This window comes from Podarcis liolepis, assembly GCF_965112155.1.
Source record: "Podarcis liolepis genome assembly, chromosome: 7".
In the NCBI taxonomy this organism is placed as follows: domain Eukaryota; kingdom Metazoa; phylum Chordata; class Lepidosauria; order Squamata; family Lacertidae; genus Podarcis; species Podarcis liolepis.
The window spans coordinates 70,039,314-70,058,761 of record NC_139561.1 but is presented as its reverse complement, the minus strand read 5'-3'; the positions used below and the strand labels follow the sequence as shown (position 1 = coordinate 70,058,761).

The window sequence follows — 19,448 nt, the reverse complement described above, 5'->3', positions numbered from 1 at the left end:
CTTGGGCGGAAGCCTTGACTTTAAATGTATGGTGTCAACAGGGCTTAGGCTGCATTCAGACATCCTTTTCTATGGTGCATTCATTATTATTTGTGTTCACCAGGGTGGTCACATGCAATCCCATTTTCAATACTGTTTGTTCCTGCGAAGGTTTCGGGGCAGTCACACTGCTCCATTTCCACTCAGTGCACATGCTGTTATATCTTATACCACAAATGGTCTGGTTTATTTATTTTGTGGTTGTTGCTGTTGGACAGCAATAATGTGGTATCATTGGGGAAGCATCACAGGGGGGGGGGACTAAATGAGGTGATTAAAAAAAGAACTGTAAGATGTGTATAATATTTTAACCTGAAGATTGTCATTTGTCCAGTTTTAACTTTAAATTTAATTTATTTGAATTAATTTTGGGATATATTTTAATTGATTGATTGCTTGTTTTTATGCACATTGTATTATTTATATGATGTTAGCCACTCTGAGCCTGGCTCCGGCTGGGGAGGGCGGGGTACAAATAAAATATTATTATTATTATTATTATTATTATTATTATTATTATTATTATTAAAAATAATAATAAATTTGGAAAATGCGTATTTAAAAAAAAACAACTAAAGCAGAATAGATCCAACACTATTCCACTACTGCACTAATAATGCACTATTATTGCATCGATAACATGCTGCAGAATATACCTGCGACAAAACACCAGTCTGGAAGGGGAAAGTGTAACATAAAGAAGCAGCTATGGGTTAATTCAAGCCAGCGTGTATGTTTATACAGAAGGATGAGGGTTGTGAGACTATCACAAACCCTGCCTCTGGGCATTCATATGATCTTTAGATCAGTACTCCAATCCAGATTCTCTTTCCCCCCCCACCCCCCACTTTTTCTTTCCCTGGAAGACGCCCAACTTTGTTTTGAAGGCAGAAAGTTTCACGGTGGCCCCCAATTCGATCCGCTTCCAAGCCACGGACTGTCAGACAGTGAGCAGCAAGCAGTGCAAAGGCAGAAGATGCGTGAGGTGGATAGCATGCAGCCAATCCACCAGAGACTCATGAGCGTGTGACTCCGTCCAACCTCTGCGATTCCTGCTGGCCTGACCTGTTGCGCCTTGCTGACTCTTGTCATTCCCCGGTGGGCTGCTTGGGGGAAAACCAACTCCTTTGTCGGGGACTTAATGTTCCTGAAAGGGCAGGGGGATCGTGCCTACCCAGGCAGAATGGGAACTCATGAAATATAGACGGAACACAAAGCAGGCATTGCTGACCTGCTTCCTTGCCCCCTGCCAGCCTTAGCTCTGAAGCTCAGAGGACTCTGCGGGATCTGTGCTGAGGAGCTGTCCAGCCCATTAGCAACCTGGGTTGTAGCAATGACAGCGGCATGGTGTTGCCACTGGAAGCTATGCTGAGGACCGCTCTGCTGGGCCCAGGCAAAAAAGCTCACACAGGTCTCTCTCTCTGCTGCCCACAGTTCTAAACTTCTGGATAAAGTGACTGATTGACTGACTGGCATTTGTAGCCCAGCCTCCACCACAAGATCCCACACTGTGGCCTAGTCACCCTGTGCCAAACAAGGAGCCAACCACTCTGTCCAGTTCAGGAGTGGGGCTAAGAGTTTTATAAGTGCATTTGTGGTGCAAGAACACTGTGCGGGATCAGACCCTTATGCTTCACAGCTGTTAAGCAGGAGGATCTGATCTTGCCTGGGGCTGCTCCTTTGAGAACAGCTTCCCCGATATATAATGAATTAAAGAAAATGTTTAGAAAGACATTTGTTTAAAAACCAAAAGCTTTTCTGTTGGGTTTAATAGGTGAAGAGATACCAAAAGAGGATAAACGACTTTTTATGTATGCAACGATGGCAGCCCAGAGATGGAAGGAAGGAGAAGTACCAATAAAAGAAGAATGGCAGACGAAACCGATGGAGTATATGGAGATGGCAAAACTGATGGGGAAGATGAGGAACCAGGAAGACCAAGTATTTTTAAAAAGACTGGAGTAAACTTTTAATTTATTTAAAAGACCACTATAAACAATTAAAATCATTGGCTGGGATGTAATGTGGAATTAACTATGATAATTATGGATATATAACAGATGGATAACAGTAAAAGATACAGTAAATTCAATCTTGAATATGGAACCCATGGAGGGAGGGAGGGAGGTCTGAAGGTTCAAAAGAACCTTGTTGTTTTAATGTTTGAGATGGTTAAGTTAAAATGTATAAAAATGTGGAAAAAACCAATAAACATAAAAAAAAATAGAGAGAGAACAGCTTCCCTGCATGCAAGGGAAGCCACTCATGAAGGAACACAATCACACAGGATCAGATCCTTCAGGGACCTGGAAGGAACAGGAAGTGGGGAGAGTGAAAAGCCAGGTGGGAAAGCCACCCCCCATCTTCTCCCACAAAGATGCAGCCACCCAATAGATCTCCCTTTTTCACAGTTTCTCAGCAACTCCCTTGCACCAGCCTCTCCTCACTGCCCAAAGCCCCATCCCTTGACAACCTCAGATAGCTCTGGGCCCTCAACCCCAACCTGTAGTGATCTGGGGCTGCCTGAACCCAGCTTGAACCTAGATTCCTCTGAATCAAGACCTAGATTCCTCTGAATAGGCAAGTTGGAATTCAGACCTCAGCCTTGTTAACATAATACGCCATTAACCACTCTGGACCAGGTTACCTGAAGGATTACCTGTCCCTCTACAGACCTCTAAGATCTCATAGAATATATGGGGAGATTCTACTTGCGTTCTTCTTTCCTGATTATTTCTTTTTCCCAAAAAATAAAATATGAATAACAAACAAAAATATAATGATAACAATGAAGGTGAAAAATATCAGGTGTGTGGCAAGGGGATATTCTACTTGCACCTCTGCACCCTACAGAATATTAAGGCTGGTGATCCTTGCCACACCCATGCTGTGGAATACCCTCCCCTCTGCCATACATGAAGCAGTAACCACCTTGTCTTTTTGCACAGGTTTCCCCTGACCCATCCTGCTTCAAGTTTTTGAATCCTCTGGTATTCTGTTTTATTCACTTTTAGATGCTTTTATGTTCCATGCTGCTGCTTTACTGTTTTCAGCTTGTGTTATTTCTATACTGCCATATTATATACCAGGGCAATGTACAACTTAAATAAAATAGATCGTTTTAGACTGCACACTGCTGTGACATTTTCGAAATATAAAGCAGTTTGAAATGTGTTTAATATAAATAGTTGCCTGTTGTTGTTTTTGTTAAACATTAATGCCCAGCTTCTAGCCACTGGATGTTAAAGGTTTGCTTTTGGTTACTGCATGCAGTCCATGCTGATAAATTCATCCTTAATCCTTGCTGAAACCAGTTTAGAAACATAGAATTGGAAAGAACCACAAGAGACATCAAGTCCCTTGCAATGCAGAAATCTTTTGCCCAATGTGGGGCTCAAACCCACGACCTTGAGATCAAGAATCTCATGCTCTACTGACTGATTCCTGCCTAGCAAAATGAACATAGGACCCATGACACCCTAAAAGACATATGGTGGGTGGGTGACCTCTTTTTTTTCTGTCCAGGGCTGCATTCCCTTAGCGCAATTCTGATGGGTGCAGAATGCTGGCAGTGGGTGGGCTGTTGAGGAAAGACAAATTGCCCCTTTCAGAACTGATCGCTTTCAGGGGGCCTTTGAAATTAGGCTGAGGTGTGACTGTCCACACCTGCTATTAGGCTTCTTGCATGTCTGTCCTGTCTGATCTGCCATGATCCCCTGATTGTTTTGTGCCCCCTCACCCAAAGATCCCCGATTACGGGGCCTAGAGGAAGGAGGAAGATTCCTCTAGGTTAGAACAAAGGCTCACTAGGATAAGGGAGGGAGGGGCACAGGTGAGTGGCCTGAGACTCTGGCTGGCTACTGCTGATGCCCTTCCTGCCTCTCCTTCCTCCAAGACGTTTCTCTTCATCCGCCAGAGCAAGGCTGCTGGGCTCCAAACGAGGTGAATTGAGCTTAGCGACCAGAGAAGCAGCAATGGTGAAGGCAGAATGGGAAAACATTTCCTTACCCTTTCCGTATGACGACAATGATGGCCCCCAGGAGGATGATCAGCACCACCAGTCCTCCGGCGCAAATGCCCAGGATGAGGCCCATTTCCTCCGAGTGCTGGGAAACTTCCAGGGGACGCTTGCTCTCTTTGCAGGCAGCTGCAGGGGATAAAAAGAAAATAGCTCTGGCCTGTTGTAGTCGTATATGTAGAACCATCTCCTTTCTCCTACATATGAAATATGTGTGGAAGCTCCATTCTTTAACTGATGAGGTTTATGCTCAACCCCTTCCGACAAAATATTTTTAAAAGCGGCTGAACAAAATGGCATTGAATTCCAAAAGAGAATTCCAAACATGCTTCTTTTCCTAGAACACAGGTATGGGGAACCTTTGCTCTCATTCATTCATGACCACTGACCATACTTGCAAGGGCTGATGGGAGTTGTAGTTTAGCATCACCTGGAAGGCCAAAGGTTCTCCACTCCTGCCACAGCACTAAAACCAGGAGCCAATCACTCAAAGAAGCTGACTAGAGGGAGATTTGAGACTGACAAAAGGGAAATGTTCCATGCTACATGCAATTTATTTATATAATTCATGGCACTAGTGCATACCCTCCAACATTTCTCCAATGAAAATAGGGAAATTCCATTCCGTAATGATAATTTTACTGTTTATACCTCATACAACTTACTGTGTTGCCCCAGACACTCTAGCTAGCTTCTAACACATAAAAAACCATAATAATAATAATAATAATAATAATAATAATAATAATAATAATAAACCCCATACCCTCCAATATTTCTCCAGTGAAAATAGGGATGTCCTAAGGAAAAGAGGGGAATTCTAGGATCAAATCAGAAACTGGGATGGCATCTCTAAATCAGAGACATCCCTGTAAAATAGGGACACTTGGAGTGTCTGCTAGTGGATGGCTCAGGACAGCATCTGAGACAGGTTTGTTTATTTATTTATTCAAAATTCTTTTTCAGCATTTTATGCCCTCCCAAGAAAACTCACAAGGCAAAATACAATGCAGTCACAATCTCAAAATACACAATAAACTCCTGCAATAATTAAAACTCCTGATGGATGGTGGTAACCCAACTGAAAGATATTTTTGCATATCAGTTTCCACTGGATCTTTTGTTCTTTTTATTGAGATATATAAAAGGTCATATAAAACCAAGAAATCAAACTCAAGTTTTCTATATTATAACAATAGCCAGCATATTGTACATGAGAGCTTGGGAAAAAAACCCAAAGGCCAAAAAGAATGGATTTTTAAGGAAATTATGAGAGCAACTCAATACTGTCAAAAGAACAGCTTTATTTAAGAAGAAAGAACGGGCCAGGGAAGAGATTGACAGACAGAGTTTGCGAAGAAGGAACAAAAAAGCTCAGGTCAAGGAACAGGCTGCATATATTTATGGAATTGGAAGATTTCAAATGGAAAGTGGTTGTGTGTATGTTTCAGTATTTGGAAAGGGCTGCTAAATATTCTGCCAGTCAGTTATTTAGTATTCTTATATAGTATAAATATTTTTTATTACACGGAACAGGGAATTATAAAGGTGTGCAGTTTTAAAATTTTCCTCCAGTCCCAAGACTACAAAAAGCCGAGTACAAAATACAATATGGCGCCATCAGCTATACTGCAAAGCAACAACAGAAAACCAAACTCATGGAAAAACAGAGTGAAGCAAAAGAGTATTTGAGGCACTCTTAAAGCCCTGTAATGATCCCCACTGCCAATGAATTCCAGAGGCATGGAGTCATTAGAGAAAAGGTCCTCTCCCCCATTCCTTTCCTCCTAGTATGTGATGAGAAAAACCTCCTTCCTAAAATTCTAGAGAGCTGCTGCCTGTCAAAGTAGACAGTAATGAGCTAAATGGATAAACCATCAGATTTGTGGATTTCCTGGAAACATGTGGGCAGGTGGTGCAGGAAAGAGGATTGGGGGCTTTTGGTTTGATCCAGCGGGTTCCTATGTACCATGAAGGCCAAGGTACTTGAAACACTTTGATAATTCATCAATTGATAGTACTGTTACATATGGCGCAGAACTGAAGGAACATAGGAAGCTGCCTTATACTGAGTCAGACCATTGGTCCATCTAGATTAGTACTGTAAACACTGACTGGCAGCATCACTCCAGGGTTTCAGGCAAGAGCTTTTCTCACCCCCATGAAGCTTGTAGACTCTCCTTCATTTGAAATTTTTAAGCAGAGGAGATGCTTTAATTGAATTCCATGCATTCCAGGGGGGTTGGACTAGATCTTCAGATGCCTTCCAACTCTATTGGTTGGTTTTAAAATGGTTTTAAACGCTGCAAATATTATGTCTTTGGTTTTGGCTGTTTGTCATTCTGCGCCCCTTTGGGCAGGAGAGAAAACTGGTGAATAAATAAAATAAGTAAATAAGTATTGCCCTGATAAGAATTGGTAAATGCATTGATAAGCAATGATCTCCTTGAGACCACCTGAAAGCTGCTTTATAACAAAGAGGCTGAGATCACGGCTCAATAGTTGGGAACAGATCCTTGGCACCTTGAGCTGCCCTTGTGGAAAGCTGAGAGTCTCGTCTGTCTTTGTGGCCTCTACAATTAAAAGCGAGAACTATCCCGCCCCCCTGGGCACATGTGAGACCAGCCACGCCCTGCAGTATGCTGGTTGCCCAGCTGAGTGGAACATGACCGAGACCAAGCCACAAAGAGGCGTGGGTGTCCTTCCTATGGCTCCGTCCGGAAAAGGCTGGGCAGGGTTTCATGGCCGCTCAAGGCACATCTTCAGTGAAGCATGCACAATGCCTGTTTAATGTTCTAGCAAACAATCCAATCTAATCCCACATGGTGTTTTGTTTCGTGTGTGTGTGGTTTTTTTAAAAAAAACCACCAAAATGATTTTGCATAGTGACTCGATTTAAAGTAAAATAATCCAATCAAGCATATACAAGACATGCCATGTACTCCCTTCCCCCATCAATCAATCAATCAATCAATCAATCAATCAATCAATCAATCCCACCTACCCAAATAATGGACCAAGCTGTAGTTGGGACAAATTTTCCCTGTTACACAAATTTTTAGAGATCCTTTCATGATCAAATAGGAATCCAGTTGCCCCAAATCATATTCACATGGGTGAGACATCAAATGAAGAAAGCACAAGTTGTTTTAAAACAGGGGAGGGGCTTTTTCAGCCTGAGGGCCACATTCTTTTATGTGTAAACTTCTGGGGGCCACATGCCAGTAGAGGCTGGGGACAGAGGAATAAAGTAGGTGGGGTGACATATGTGATTCTTAGTTTTGCATAAAAGTCTACATTTCAGCTATGCAGGAGTCAGAGCTTTCTACACACACACAAATTTCACCAACCAGGCAAGAGGGGAGGCCTATTCCTTCCAGGCAAAATCACTTGAAGAGAGAGCAGAGTAGGGATGTCAGAGAATTCCAGCAGAAATGGAAATGGGAACCAAAATTGCTACAATTTGCATGTTTGTCCAAAGTCCAGAATGCAAATCACGCAAGCAAATATGAGCAGCATACACCATTCTTGTTATTTTAATCCACAAACTTCACATAAATAATTATGTTGTTTTCTGAATTGTTTTTTAACATTTCCTCCCCATTGAAATACATTGTAACTAATTACGCAATTAATTTGTGTTTGTTTCAACCATAGCAGGTAGCACAATGAGTTATGTAAGTTTCAGTGGAAAGAAACTGAACTGCAGCTGAACGGAAACAGCGTTGGCAGGACAAAATTCGCTGCCTCCTGACATTCCTTATGCAGAACAAGGCTGGTGAGAGGTGAAGTCTCCAGAGAAGAAGTCCCAACAGCTGGATAGAGAGGCCCAGAGAGCTGTGTTAGGCCCCTTGGCTTGAAGTTCCCCTGCATTTTTAAGAGTCGAGCGATAATGGCATGCAAAAAACACTGCAGAACATGCTTTGGGTTCTGACAGTGCTCATTCCATTCCCTGGTGATCTGTCTGTGCTGTTGCATCTGTGGACCTTGGCAGTTTTCAGCTCTTCATTAAAACCCTGTCACTCCTGCTTACCCTCCTCCATTGCTAAGGCTTTAACTTCAGTGATGGGTGACCTTCCCCTAGCCAGGCTTGAGGGGAGAGGAGCACAATAATCAGAAAGTAGCTCATTCTCCCCGACAACCCGAAAGTCAATTCAAAGCTGTTTTAGATACTGGTGTTCCCCCTAAGATTTCCTTGAGAGCATCGTGTCATCCAATCCCTCCTGCAACCTGTCTTTGGAAGTCCCAACAGCCCTCACTTTCACCCACTCACCTGCCTCCTCCCAAAGAGCCACGCATGCCTCTCTTGCGCTTTTGTTCTCCTGGCACGCTGTGTCCAAGTAACACTAAGTGTTGTGGCTTTCTCATTGCTATTAACACATGCCAGTAGCACTGGGAAGGTTACAGTTCCCAGGGCTCCTGGCAAGGGCGCTGACTCGCCCCCCACATTGTGGGGGCACATCACATGACGCATCATGTTACATGTCACATGACACGTCGTTGTCCCCACCTAGCACTGGGCCAGGACACGCAGGTATGCCGCTGCCGCAATGCCAGTGCTTGGCCTCCTCCCTGCGCGACATTGGGCAGGGCCACATGATTTGTGGGGAAGCCAGCTCCTTCTTTGAAAAATTAGGGGAGGCTGAAGACCCCTCGGTCAGATGGTGCACCTGGCTCATGGCTAGGGCCATTGTTCAGGGATAACCATGGGGGTTGGAGTGCAAAGTGTTTTGTCCCTCCCCCTTACGGTAGTAGTAGGAAGGAGGAGCAGCAATAATAAGAAGAAATATGTTCCCATTTCTGGAAACCACAGGACGTGAAGATGGCTCTTGTGCTTGAATCCAGCCACTGTGAGAACAGCATGCTGGACTTGATGAGCCACTGGCACAGTGCTGGTGAAAAACTAACCGCCCACCATCTTAAAGTGCCCAGAAGCACTTGTTTGAGTTTTAATATGCACATAACCAACAGTTCTTACCAATAGATTGTGGGTGGGATGGAGTAAATCCTGGTACAGTCATACCTCGGGTTGAAGTTGCTTCAGGTTGAGCGTTTCCGGGCTGCACTCCATGGCAACCCGAAAGTAACGGAACACATTACTTCTGGGTTTCGCAGCTCGCGCATGTGCAGATGATCAAAATGATGTCACGCGCATGCGCAGAATAGGCGAATTGTGACCCGTGCACAAGCAGACGCAGGTTGTGTTCACTGCAGGATGCGAATGGGGCTCCGGAACGGATCCTGTTCATATCCAGAGGTACCACTGTAGCTGGAATTTGTCATCCTCCCCCCCCCCAAGCAGCCTGTATTAGTATATTCAAATTTCTTTGAGTGCTCTATGCCACGCCTACGTTATGTGCCTGGCAATGCCCCTGCTCCTTGCACCCGGCACGTAGCCATGGCAGCATGCCAAGCATCAGAGATGAGAGTGAGGAGGGGATGAAAGAAACATTCCTCCGTTCTTTGGACTAGTGATAGAAAGGGGCCTGAAGGTCAGGAGCGGGTGGTCCAGAGGCAGGATCAAAGGGAATTGCAATCTAAGGAAGCGGCAAACATTTGGAGGTCATGATACTGCTTGTGCATTGCGGCAAGCATTATGAAGCACGCTTCATAATGTCCAAAGCACCTTTGAAGCAAGCTGCATCAGTGTTGACCCTTGGCACAAGTCCCTTCTTTGACTCTGTGGAATCAATGGAAACCAGTTGGGTGATCCCATGGTAATATGTTGTCCAGGCCCAGAAATTCCAAGAGAGATCTCTCATAGAGATTCAAACTTTCAACAGACAGGCTGATAATGATCAGTCCCTAGATTTACTGTTGTTTTATATTGTATTTTGTATCCTGGTATTGTTTCTCCCATGCTTGTAGCTGAAGGAAGGAGTCAAGCTTTCTTGGTTGACCAATAAACTAAGCTGAAACTAATACTGTGTGTATGCTCGTGTGACTTCCACAGTACATTTGCTCCCAGCAAGTCTCTGCCAGTTTGATTCATGTGCATAACTCCAGATAGCTCTGGTTCTGCATTCCAGAAAATGCCATTCCATGCTCCACACACATATCATTTACTTGGTTTAAAAAAGATGTTCTGCTATCCCAATTTAACAGATCAATGGACAGGACAGGACATGATTACAGACAAACACAGAAAGAGGCATGGAAGGCCTCCTTCTCCTCCAATCCCACAGAGGAACCTCCATCTGCCCAGTTGCTGTGTTGTGAACCATAAAGAGAAATTAACAAGAGGGCTGTAGCCTTGAAGTACCACCCTGTGCACATTTATAAGTCCCAATGTGGTGTGTCATTGACAACAGATTGATTTAAAAAGTTGCCAAACGCAATAAAACACCTGCAACAGTTTTAAAAGAAGCAGGGGAAATGTCCCAAGACTAAGGGCCGTGGCCAGCTAAATTCTACTCAGAGTAAACCCATTTAAATCAATGGACGTAAGATAGTCGTGTCTATTCATTTCAGTGGGTCTCTTCTGAGTAGGGCTAACACTGCATGCAACCCAAAGTTACAGTTCCCCCAAGAAAATGAGTCCCATTATCCTCACCCAGCAATCTTAACAATCCCAAATTGTACGCTGCTGGAAATTTATTCTGCATTTGGGGGTGGGGGTCGAGAAGGAGTTTCTTTTGAAATTTTCAAAGAAAGCTATATTGAATAAAACAAATTTTGTATTATTACAAATGACTATAAGGAAGATTTCCAGGACCACTTTTCATTAATCATAATAACAAAGGAGGCTTGGAGAAGCACTCTCAGCTAATCAAGGAGAAGCACTCAAACACTGGCCACATTCACACCATGTATTTAAAGCAGCATTAGACCACTACAAACAGTCATGGCTTCCCCGCAAAATCCTGGGAGCTGTAGTTTGTTAAGAGTGCTGGGAGTTGTTAAGAAGCCGCTGTTCCTTTTACAAAGCTACAATTCTCAGAGTGGTTTTGTTATGTACTGAGTTGAATAGGATCCAAAATGCAGCAGTCTGATTGGTCCTAGAACAATAGGATTCAGAATGCAACAGCCTGATTGGTCCACAGGAGCACCCAATCCAGCTCTAGGTGGAAATGAATCCGCAATCTGATTGGCCTACAGGAGAATCCCAGAATTAGCCAATCGTGTGGGGCTCATTGTGTAAGTAATGTATATAAAGCAGACATTCTGGGGGGACTCCCATTCCTCCTCACCACTATGAGCTGAATAAAGAGCATAAAATCCACTCTCGACTCCGAGTATATTTCAGGTTTAATAGTCAATACCTCTTTACAGAACTAGAGGCACAGTCTACTCCTGTTCCTCCACCATCACCACCACCAGCAACAGCAGCTATCTTCATCTCAGCATCATAATTTATAAGGGGGGAGCCTTTTGCTGTTGGCAACTGGCTCCCAGATGGGAGTGTGGCCCTTGATCCAAAACAGAGTCTCCACCCTTCCCCTAAACCAATGCTTCCCAAACTCCCACCCACAAGACCACTTCAGAATTTTTGGTGGTCTTGGCAGGCCACTTAACAATTTTTCTGCCTGCCGTGCTAGATGCTGTATGATTTTTAATTGTATTTTTATTGCTTCTTTTATTCCTCATACTGCATTGCACTGCATTACAACTCACATTCCATAGAACTCAACTTGCAACGCAGTAAAACACAAGAAATAAAATCATCAATAAAATACAATTGAGAAAGATCAATATGGGTGCCTAATGTGGGCAGTGCTGCAAATCCACTTGAATAAAGCTTGCCTAGCCCTGGAGGTCGATGGACCACAGTTTGGGGACCCCGGTCCTACAGAATCATCATATAGTTTTTAATCCCTGCTGTCCTTCAATATTCTGCACCAGACAGTTGCACACGCATAGTTGTGGCCATTTTTCACTTCTCACTGAGACACAATTTTTAACTTGCTTTATTGTGGATTTATTCCTGCCTATGATTTTGGACCTTTGCAGTGGTATTATCCATTTGGAAAACTGCAATCAGGGCCTTGAAACCCTTTTGAGGTGTTATCATCCGAAGAAGATTTGGCAATCCATGACCTTATCCAGAAGCCTATTGTGAGCTGCTTAGAGCACCCTTCAATACGATAATAATAATTTGCTTTTTGTAAGCCTTGCTGAAACGTACTCTTTGCAAGTGTAATGATACTTGTCAGTTGCTTAGAGCATTCTTTAATATGATTCTTGTGCTATGTGGTTCTTTATAAGCCTTGCAGAAATGCACATTTTGCAATTGTGATAGTACGCTGCCTATTTTATTGTAACTTCTTTTCACCAGTACATGGCTGTTACATTTGTGCACATATAGCTATGTCCGTTTTTCATTTCTTACTGTACTACAATTTTTAACTTGCTTTATTAAGGGCTTAGTCCTCCCATCCCCTCTCTGTCCCTGAATCCAAAAGGGAGCAAAATATATTAGCCAAGCACAAGGAATTTTATTAAACACACGGGAGGCCCTGAAGTTCAATCTCAGTGAAAAGCTGAGCATTTGGCTATTTGCTGAAATTCCAGGATCAAGAGAGAGATAGAAACCCAGAAATATCTCCTTGATCAATTTCAGAAGAGTCGCTCGTGGTGACCGCCAGCTACACATTTTTCCCCTGAATAATATTGCCAGCCACCAGTATAAAATACCAAACATGCCCAGAACACATGGCAGACCAAATCAATTGTTCATGTTCTCAGCTTTGAAAATATGTCAGCAAGGTTGAAAGGGCCCCCAATCCAGGGCACAACAAATTTGCTCTCCTACAAGATCCGTTATTCTTTACTCAGTCTTGTTGTTTTTAACCCAAAACAAATGTTTCAGTTGTGCAGCAGCTGAGGACAATGGATTATCCAGATGCCAGGGAGAAAATTCATTTCCTATTTAGACCCTGAACATGTTGCTATGGGGAAGAAAAACATCTACACAAATGACTCGATTTGCTGAGCATCTACATTTCTATTTGTTTTAGAAAAAAATGTGATTTAGGCTTAGATGAGGGATGTGTGAGAAAATCCACAGAGTGATTCTATAGAATTCCTGCAGAGGAACTTTGCAGTGAAATCTGTTATCTGAATGTTTTTCCATGAACTTTGGCAGAGAATTCAAATTGATTCTCATTGTTTATGTTTCATGCTGCAGGTGTGCATGACCTACACTCACTGTGTATACAGCAGTTGAAGACTACAAATGCGATGGTGCAGTGAAACTTTCATTTACGCCACAATCCTATGGGCTGCCATATTTTGAAGAGCAAAAAAGAGGGCACATCTGCTGACTTCTGCTTTTAACTATGGATCGCTATGATGACTCTCATTTTACATACTCATGAAAAAGAGGATGTGTCCTGGAAAAAGAGGACATATGGCAACCAATGTCTACTGAGTTCAATGTGACTTACTACCAAGTATGTGTATTAAGGACTGCAGCCTATAAACTATGTGTGCATGCTTAATAAAATTACAGATGCAAAGCATGATGGCACAAGCTCCGCCTCCACTCCATTTTGGAAAATTAAATCCCAAATTCTGCTTAAGGGAAAATTATTTTTCTACAACCCATATCTTGAGAGGACAAGCCCAAAGATGGTCCTTTCTGCACAATATAGGAATTGTGCCTTTGGTGTTATGGAAAACCGATGTGGACAGTGCCAGATTTACGTATAAGCTATACAAGCTATAGTTTAGGGCCCCACTCTCTTGGGAGCCCCCCCCAAAAAAAATGAAAGGGGGAAAAACTGGATGTACATTTCCAAAATATAAGATAAAAAACAAATAAAATAAAACCTACATACAGCAACAGGGTTTTGTGTTGTGTAGGCTCCTATCATACCTATTAGGTCCATAAATTACCATGTAGCATATATTCAACACAAAAAACAGCGACAATTTGTTGTTGACAAAGGACAGCTGGACATATAAAGGGCCCCATTACCTTCAGTAGCTTAGGGCCCCATCAAACCTTCAGTAGCTTAGGGCTTCATCAACATAGCTGCCAACCATCCCTTATTTGGCGGGAAACTCCCTTATCCCAGCGCCGTGTCCCGCTGCTGTCCCTTATTGATGATGTCCCTTAAATTTCCCGGGTTTCAAAGGAAGCAGCTCCTCTCCCTCCCTGCCAGCCAGGGAGGAGGGAGGCTCCAACTGTGTTGCTTGGCTGCCTGGCCCGCCCCCCTCCGGCCTCCTCTCACCAGCCTCGGCCCCCAGGAGCCCCTCCCCGCTGGAACTGGCGGGAGCCTTGGGCCCTTCCGCCGCCATTCTTCTTTTTTTTATATAAAATTTTTATTGGTTTTACAAAATTTTAAGAAAAACAAACAAACACTTAAAATGACAAACATACACGTATAGTTTCAAACCTATTTTCGTAAACCTCTTTTCTTGGACTTCCCCATACCCCCCCTCTCTGCATCCCAATGTCCATAATTCAACTAGCAACTCCCAATTGTTACTTTCCAATCTCTGTCATCTTAGTCCTCTTTTATATTCTAACCTTATATCCCTGTACCCCTTTGTTTCTGGAAACCACAACATTTTAGCATTCATTAAGTTTATAGTAGTCCTTAAGATAACTTTTAAATTTTCTCCATTCTTCTTCCACCGTCTCTTTTCGTTGGTCACGAATTCTGCCTGTCATCTCGGCCAGTGTCATATAGTCCATCACTTTCATCTGCCATTCTTCCAGTGTGGGTAAATCTTGTGTCTTCCAATACTTTGCGATAAGTATTCTTGCTGCTGTTGTAGCGTACATGAAAAAAGTTCTATCCTTCTTTGTCACCAATTGGCCGACAATGCCCAAGAGAAAGGCCTCTGGTTTTTTAGAAAAGGTACATTTAAGTACCTTTTTCATTTCATTATAGATCATTTCCCAGAAGGCCTTAATCTTCGGGCATGTCCACCAAAGGTGGTAGAAGGTACCTTCAGTCTCTTTACACTTCCAACATTTGTTATCGGGCAAATGATAGATTTTTGCCAGCTTGACTGGGGTCATGTACCACCTATAGACCATTTTCATAATGTTTTCCTTTAAGGTATTACATGCCGTAAACTTAATACCGGTGTTCCATAACCATTCCCAGTCAGGTGACATAATGTTATGTCCAACATCCTGTGCCCACTTAATCATAGCCGATTTAACTGTTTCATCCTGTGTATTCCATTTCAACAACAAGTTATACATTCTAGATAAATTCTTGGTATTGGGTTCTAACAGTTCAGTTTCTAATTTTGATTTTTCCACCTGGAAACCGATTTTCCTGTCCTGTTTAAAAAATTCCATTATTTGACGATATTGGAACCAATTTTCTACTTTATGTTTCAATTTCTCCTGACTTTGTAGTTTGAACTTATCTCCATCCTGTTCTAAAATTTCCCAATACTTCGGCCATCCGACCATTCTTCGGCTTCCGCCGCCATTCTCCTTGCAGCCACCGAACTGAGCTTCTCTGCCTGGGGCCTCCCCTCTGCCCGATGCTGATGCTGCCGAAGGACCCGGATGAGATGGGCAGCCTGGCACGGCCAATGAATTGCTGAGGAGCCTTGAGAGGAGAGCGAGGGCAACCATAGAGAAAGCAGTTCAGAGAGAAGAGGAGGAGGCAGAGGTGTGGGCAGGTGTTCCAAGGGCTAACCATAGAGGGGGAAAGCGGAGGAAGGACCGCAAGTGCTTCTCCCATAGATTTGTAGTGGTAGACTGGCATAGATGGTCTGCTCTGCGGGTTTACTTTGGGTGCTATTCCCCCCCCCTTCCTCCTGCCCCGCCTGATGGAACTGAGAGCTGCAGATGGAGCATGAGAGAAAAGATACAGAACTGCAGCAGCATCTTCATAGCTTGGACTTCGTTTTGCGCGAAAAGTGGTTGCTGCTTGTAGTTATTTAATTGCAGTGTTTCATCAGCTGGTGTCTTGAGCAGGCAACCTCTGGAAACGAAGGGCTAAAAACTGGCGCTGCTCTCCCAAATTATCTGATCCCTTTTAACTTCGTATTTCAGCTGGTTGACTAAAATCCCTTATTTTGGCTGCTGATCCCTTATTTTCGAGGCTGCTGGTCCCTTGTTTTCAAATCTGTAAGTTGACAGCTATGCTCATCAAACCTAAATCCGGCGCTAGATGTGGAAATGTGACGAACTGAAATTATGATTGTAAAAATGAGAAACTGAGGGAAACCGAAGTTTACAGATTTGCCCATCCCTACCTGAGCCATCCCCTAACCACACTCCTTGTTATGGAAGTAAAACTAGTGCATGTCACTCATCAAGAGGGCGCAAATCAGAAAGGCCATTTGACAATAGATGGGGATAATAGAGGCAAAACGCACTAAGAAGAATGATTACCTTTCCGGGCTATTCGGATGCAATTCAGCCTCGTTTCCTAACAGGGAAGAAAAGAGAGAGTCAGATTTTACTGGTCGAAGCTTTATGTGAACTTACTCTTTATTTTTAGAATGAATATTGTTCTGCCTGCTTGCATCCCATCACAGTTATCCCACCAGAAATAGGTATTTCCAGACATCAAGGCTTCATACCACTTTGATATTTTTGAACTATTAAGCAATATATGCATTCTTTTAAATAAATAGCAATATGAGCATGAAAAACCCCAATTTACAACTAACATACTCACACACACCACACAACATGGCGTGTGCAAGGTCGCCATGCCCCCCCCCGGCCCCCTCAGTGAAAATTTGGGGGGGGAGTCCTTGGCTTTCTGCCCACCTGTACCCCCGACGGCCCCCCTGATGCTGGTTATGGCTTATGAGAGCTAAAGCCCTACAATATCTGTAGGGCAACAGGTTCCCCATCCCCAATTTAAAAGCTGGTTCTTAAATCGTAATGAAGCCAATTGCAGTGACTGGCAAAGTTTGCACAGTAATTTCCTCCATGGCATTGAATTCCTTTAGATTTAAGGCCTATGGATAGAAATGAATACACCATACTACTCCGTGTACAGTATAAGATGACCTTTTTTTCCTTAAAAATTATGTTAAAAATTGGGGGTCAGTGGCTATTTGGTGTGTTATTTGTTGCTGTGGCCAGGGCTGGTGTTAATTGGCTGTTGTTACTCTGGGCTACCCCCCCCCCCATAAAAAGCTCAATAACTATGGGCAATCCTCCTCCAAAAAAACTCAACAACTCTGAGCAATCTCCCCCCATTTTCTTAATTTGGAGTCCCCCCAAATAGGGGGCGTCTTATACAGAAAGGTGTGTTATACACGAAAGAATACGGTCACCTCTCAGGTTGATAGAGAGCCACCTCACTTGCCCAGCTGAGAAACCATTTTGTTCCTCGCTTTTCTTTTCTTTTCTTTTCTTTTCTTTTCTTTTCTTTTCTTTTCTTTCCTGCACTGCCTGTCTCCTCCCTTTCTATCTCGCCAGCCCAGTGGGATTCCTCAAGCACCCCCCCTGCATTGCCTGCCCGCCTGCCAAAATGCCATGCTAATAACACAATCACTGCAGATGGAAGAATGGAAATGAAACAAATGGGCATCATTTTCCTTAATGTGCATAATCTATATCTACTCATTATGTTAGGATTCCTTGTTGTGCCATTTGGGATATTTGGATGCTGGGTGCATGAGAACCAGAACGCAGCAATAAGGAGGAGGCTGGAAAGAACCTCAGCTGGGGCATAAAGCTTTCCAAGGCATCCTCCCCTGCCTGCTCACACAGGCAGCTATTCTATTCTCCCTGCAGCTGGACTGTGAAATTAACAGCTTCTGTCAATCATTACCAAGCTGGGGTCATTACAGTTCTAAGAATTCGACCGGCGCTCCACATATACCAGTATCCTGCTTCCCACAGTGACTAAGTCAGTTGTCTTTGGGGTGGCCACAAGCAAGGCATGGATGCAACAATGCTATTACCAGCAATTAGTGCTCAATAGCACAAAGGAGACATGCAACAAAATGTTGCCTCCAAGCCACAGTGTTCCTGTTCAGAAGTCCAGGCAGCTAACCATGCCCTTCTCTAGGACTAAGGAGTTCATGGAGGCCATTCCAAGGTTTAGTGGCTACTGAGCACACTCAATCCATGTTGTCTCCCTGCTCCCCATCTTTGTTTCTTTGTTCAGAGAGCATTTTTTAAAAAATATATCAATACATTTTGGGGCATGTCAACATGTCCATCTAGTTTCTGGGTAAGGGTTATAGCTCAGTGCTGAAGCATCTGGCTTGCAAGCAGGACTCAGGTTCAATTCCCAGCATCTCCAGGTAGAGTTCAGAAAAAACTCCTACCTGAAATCCTGGAGAACTGCCCCCAGTCAGTGTAGATAATACTGAGCTAGATAGATCAATGGTCTGACTTGGTATAAGGCAGATTCCTATGTTCTTATGATTCTGAGTGGCCCCATTTGGCTCCATTCTTATTGGCACTCACTACCCAAGTTTGCAATTAGAGGAACTGCTTCTGAACCCGGAGATTTCGTTTACCTAACAAACAGCCTCCAATGGACTTGGGTTGCATACATTTAAAACACAGAGACACACCTTGAAAGAATCCTGGGAGCTGCAATTACCCCTCACAGAGCTATATAAACCCTTAACAAACTACAATTCCCAGAATTAATTTATTTTTATTTATTTTTTAAATTTATGGTGTATATAAATTCTTCATTCTCCATGAATTTGTCTAACCCTGTTTTTAAACTAACACCATTACATCTGTAGCACTGATAATTGCGCATTGTTCATAGAAGCACTTTCTCTGGTCTGTTCTGAAAACTGCTCTCATCAATTTAATTGGGCAACCCTGAGTTCTTGTATTATGGAGAAGGTGGAGGGAGGGGAGGGAAACTTTTTTCCTCGTCCACTTTCTCTACATAGTGCATAATTTCAGAAACCTCTATCATGTATGCCCCCAGTGATCTCTCCCTTCCCAAAACTATAAAAAAACACCACACCAAATGCTTTTAGTGGGTGTAGCCTGGAGGAGGCATAAAAGTCCTCAATCTGCTCCCAACATTGGTTGTAGCAAGTAGCTCTTTTGGAGCTGTCCGTGGTCCTGTAACATTTGAATTTCCTTGCTTCCAAAACATAACACAGAACATGAACCCAGAATGTCCTGGGTTCAATCCATGGCATCTCTAATTGAAATAATCAGTTAGCAAGCATGTAGTGGGAAACAGTCTGAGGCTGAGACCCTTGAGAGCTGCTTTTCATCAAAGCAGACAACCCTGGGCTCCATGGACAAATAATCTGACCTGGTCAAAGGTCCTGTGTTCCTTATTTGAATTGATGGATTTACATGTAATGGCAACCCTTCCTGCTTCTTTGCCAGCTCTCTCTGGCAGCACACACTCCTTCATGTGGCTCTACAGCCTTTGCCTTCTATGGGTGCGGCAATACATTGCCTGCCCACTTCTGCATCCCCAGTGGCTCAGATGGAAGCTGCAGAAATGTGTCAAGTCAAGGCATC

The 19,448-nt window shown here is 43.4% G+C and overlaps 1 protein-coding gene across 7 annotated transcripts in view; it reads right to left on the bottom strand.

The window, feature by feature from the left end:
- Positions 1 to 19,448, bottom strand: part of PTPRU (protein tyrosine phosphatase receptor type U) — a 360,572-nt gene that overhangs the window by 89,509 nt on the left and 251,615 nt on the right. For all 7 annotated transcript variants that reach the window (XM_083512078.1, XM_083512072.1, XM_083512073.1 and 4 more), the window contains exons 13-14: positions 16,368 to 16,404; positions 4,048 to 4,186 (exon numbers count right to left, since the gene is read on the bottom strand). In XM_083512078.1, the coding sequence (XP_083368204.1) occupies positions 4,048 to 4,186; positions 16,368 to 16,404 (176 nt within the window). The remainder of the gene's footprint in view (positions 1 to 4,047; positions 4,187 to 16,367; positions 16,405 to 19,448) is intronic.